The 4,288-nt window shown below is 41.4% G+C and overlaps 1 protein-coding gene across 1 annotated transcript; it reads right to left on the minus strand.

Moving 5' to 3' along the window:
* Nucleotides 1-1,557: 1,557 nt before the first annotated feature.
* On the minus strand, nucleotides 1,558-3,127 carry LOC101862123 (homologous-pairing protein 2 homolog). The gene has a single exon (XM_005102290.3). The coding sequence runs from the start codon at nucleotides 2,921-2,923 to the stop codon at nucleotides 2,285-2,287; it is 639 nt and encodes a 212-aa protein (XP_005102347.1). The 5' UTR covers nucleotides 2,924-3,127; the 3' UTR covers nucleotides 1,558-2,284.
* Between the last annotated feature and the right edge of the window lie 1,161 nt (nucleotides 3,128-4,288).

Below are 4,288 nucleotides of genomic sequence, written 5' to 3' on the forward strand. Positions count from 1 at the left end.
GAGAATAACACAGTGATGGAGTAAGCCCACGTAAGCAATGCCACTGCAAGCACACGCAGCGTGTGAAGCAGGAGAGGGCTGCGATGTGCTGCAGACCTCGATCTAGCCCGAAACCTAGGAACATGCATGCGTAATGTGTCATGCACAGGCCTGCCGCATGGCCAAATCTGATCGAGCGCAGTTCAAAGCACACACGCATGCACCACACCACACTGTGAGTAGTGTGAGGGTTCACTAACAGTACATGATTAGATATAAGCTTAACGCACTCTGTGGACGACCGGTCGGCCTAGATCTAAGCTTACTTCTTTCACTATGGCCACCAACGATGTCAAGCGCAAGAGAAAATGGCTTTCAATTGACAAAATAAACGAAATAATCCAGGCTGTTGACAAAAAGCAAGCTCCACTGGCAGAGATTTGTCGTCAGTTCGACATTCCACAACGGTCGATTGACACCAATATCAAGGATAGAGAGAAGATAGTGGCAGCATACTCCAATGGAAAGTTTGCTCTGGATCGAAAGAAGATGAGACTACATGATCTGATGCTGTGGACCAAGCTCTTCTGATGTGGTTTAAAGAAGCAAGGGGAACGTTGGTGCCAAAACCCCTGTTCGTGGGTACTTGTGGCAAGGGCAACTACCCATGAATAAGTACAGCAGGATTAGTCCACAAATGCTTACTTTCCTTGCATTTCTGATTTAACAGGGATCGGATATAACACGATTTTTTCTCTACTCCCACCATCCCTGTTATATAAGGTTTCCTCTGTACAACGTTTTGTGTCATAATTATATAAAGTAAATAGTTATAACAGATACAATGCAGTAATAATAAATGTGTACATTAAAAAATGCATTCCATTTTCCGACTCAAAAGACTGTTGAACTGCCAACTTTTTACCACAAAGAATACACAGGACAAACTGAAGTAAAGTTTAGTAAAAGAGACAGGATAAACAAAATTAAATAATTAGACTCCACTAATTCTACACAACTAAAATCCAGGTGTCCACCACTCCATGTTAATAACAGGGAAGGGGGGGGGGGGAGAAGCATAATGAGGATAGCGGGCAAGGCGGGTTCCTTGTGAAGATCTAATTGTCTTATGGTTAGCCCTCAAACTAAAAAAGCCATACGAAATTATGAGATGAATGCTGGGTTAGCCAGGTAGTGGGTACATTCTTGGAAACTTTACCCAAGTCTCTCTCTCTCTCCATATCTCTCTCCCTCCCTCTCTCCCTCCCTCCCTCCCTCTCTCTCTCTCTCTCTCTCTCTCTCTCTCTCTCTCTTCCCCTCTCTCTCTCTTCCCCTCTCTCTCTCTCTCTCTCTCTCTTCCTCTCTCTCTCCCTCTCATATATTGAAAATATGAGAAAAATTGAAACTGAAAATCTGTTCACTCATGTGTGAATTTCACTATGAGTATGTCAATTGTAGGCCTATGCATCACCATCATCATTGTTTTACGATGTTCTTATATTTATAATAGAAGTTGGACGTTTCACCCATTTCATGATTGTTGACAGCTTAATGATAAAAAAGGCAAAAAATTGGTGGAAGACAGTAGAATTTCAAAATTTATAATACCGATACTAAATAAATCATCATCACCATCATCATCATCGCGTTCTCACCCTAGATCAGGGTAGAGGCAATGAAGTAACTTGGTGTCTGCATGCGTGACTATAAAAATATGTAACTGAACAAAACCTGCAACTATAGTTTTGCATCACAGCATCAGATCAAAGGGCACAATGCATGCACCACAGGACCAAAATAAACAGCATCCGCGTGGAAAACAAACAGGATATGGACCTCTGTGGTATGATGGTTGTACACGGTGGTAGACTCTTTGCCTTTGCACACAAAAGATATATATATATCAGTTCAATTCTCCGCATAGGATAGTCCATTCATTTCAAATATATGTAGCCTACCTTAGTCTCTCTCTGCTGGGATACTGTAACCCTCTGCAGATGAAACCTACTCCCCTAATTAATTAACTAAATTTCTGTCAATAATGGGAATGCAAAATATATGGCAGTCACATATCCAGGCAGAGCAAGAAAGTCGCGAGAGCAATGCATTCAGAAGGCCTTCTCAGACAGTCTTTCACTTATGAGCATCAAGTACAACTCTTGAATTAACAACAATCTTGAGCCATTTTTCCACCCAGTTTACAACATTCCTCCTGCTGCAAAAAGAAATAATTTTTCTACTTTCAGCAAAAGTGAACCTCACACAACTGCAAAGTCTGGAAAGGTAAATACTTTTTTGTCTCTCTTCACACATCAGGCACTTTCACATTATAGTCCTCGTCAGTCTCAATCCCAATGTCATCGTACAACTGCTTCTTCGTTTTGGGATACCCTTCGAGAATAGCGTTCAAGATGTCAGAAGTGACCCGCTTCCTTTTCCGCCACTCCTTGACATATTTCTCCCTGTTTTGGTAGACACGATCTTTTTCTTCCTTTGAAATCAGAACTCTCCCTTCCTTGAACTTGTTCAGTTTAACTTTGAGTTGCTCGAGTTCAGAATAAAGTTTGCTCAGCTCAGCACGAGCCGACTCAGTAGACAGCATGCCATTAAAGGCACGGAGTTCACTTTCTAACTTTCGAACTTCCTCTGATCTCAGCTGAAATTTTCCGTTGAGCTGTGAGATTTTATCGTCCATACTTTTTATTTCAGACTCGTCAACATCTGGAAACTGAGTCTGATCTATGACGTAGACTTTTTGCTTTCCATAGACTTTCTCTTTGATCTTACCCTCCGCGGTTAAACTCTCTAAAGCTTTAACTACAGCAGTTTTTCCCAGGTCTTTTCCCATATTTTGAAATAAATCTTGGGCACTGTAGGGTCTGTTTTGCTTTAAAAGATAGGAAAAGACAGCCTGGCTCGCTACCGCCTCTTTGGATTTGCTCATTGCGTCTGTGGCAGTCTCACAGGGGGCTCACAACCTGAAAACAAAACAGAGAGGCAATACTATTTTATATCAATACCATTCTCATTAAGTATGACAGAATTGTTTTTAAAAGAGACAAATTGTTAAATGTTTACCAACAACTCACCATTTTGGCATTTCAAGTTTAACACTTTGCCCCCACGGAAGGGCGATCGGCGCTGGTGTGATACAATAGCGTGTACCGCACCTGTATCTTGGTTCGAGGGGATAAGTGTTGCGCGTGGGTGAAAAGTGTTAAGACCAAAAGTGCTGAAAATGTTTTCTTGCGATGACAATACTTAAAACAATGAGTTGGGGCTTGTTTTGAAAGTAGTACAGGGACACTGATTTGTTTTTAGGGATGAGCTTGGACATTACACCAGCTAAGCTGCTACACATAAAGCTAAATCAATACCTAGAGACCATTACCCATTTGATTCATTTGATGCAGATATATAATATATGGTGTTAGGGCCGGCCATGATTTTCCTTCATGAAGTATGAAGTAAGGAGGAGCAAAATTCAAGAAAAGAAGATGGCGGTGTATTACTATCAGGCACACTCTTAGGAAACCAGCCCATAATGTATTGTAGTAACAAGAAGGCTTGACTGGGCAAAGCCTAAGATGGGGTCCTCAAGGGAGGAGGAAGAGCCCAAGACAGGAAGGAGGAGATCCATCTGTGAACGAGATCTGGTGGAGTAACTCAGACAGATGGGGCACAGCTGGTTGGAGGAAGAGAAGATCGTTCAAATAAGTTTGAGAATAAGAGACGGGTGGAAAGCCCTTCTTGGCCCCCCAATACCACAGTGAAACGTTGACAGAAAGTAGGCGAAAATAAAAGTTACCATTTCAGCACAATTTGATAACCTCCTCCAAAATTAAAGGAGAATTTCCATAACGAGCAACCACTATATGAATCAAAACTAGAAAAGAGGGTTAGGTTTAGGGTTTGGGTAGGTGTAAAGTTAGGGCAGTAGTAGGAAGTAAGGGTTAGGGTTAAGGATAGGGTCAGGGTAAGGGTAAGGTCTTTATAAAAAACTTTATTGTGTTTGTTGGGGTGGTCGCTCGTTACGAAAGTCCTTCCAAAATCAAACATAAACATCGCTATCCCAGCATAGCTGTAAGTAACAGCTTTGTGGAATTCACTTTTTAAACTTAATTGTGGGATCATCGGACTTTCTTCAGTTCAGTTATTTATTAGGTGTAAAGCAGGCGGATTTTCGCACAATAGAAACCTAGAAGTAAAACATCAGGGATTTTAAAATGTCCTTTCTATTTAGATCTGGAAATCTAGATTGATCTAGAATATCTAGATCTAGACCTGCCTCTTTTTCAGATCCGAGTGC

Source organism: Aplysia californica, unplaced genomic scaffold (genome assembly GCF_000002075.1).
Source record: "Aplysia californica isolate F4 #8 unplaced genomic scaffold, AplCal3.0 scaffold00319, whole genome shotgun sequence".
NCBI lineage: Eukaryota > Metazoa > Mollusca > Gastropoda > Aplysiida > Aplysiidae > Aplysia > Aplysia californica.

Excerpts from the sequence above, each read along its gene's own strand:
- LOC101862123 (XM_005102290.3), bottom strand. The coding sequence starts at position 2,923 with ATGAGCAAATCCAAAGAGGCGGTAGCGAGCCAGGCTGTCTTTTCCTAT.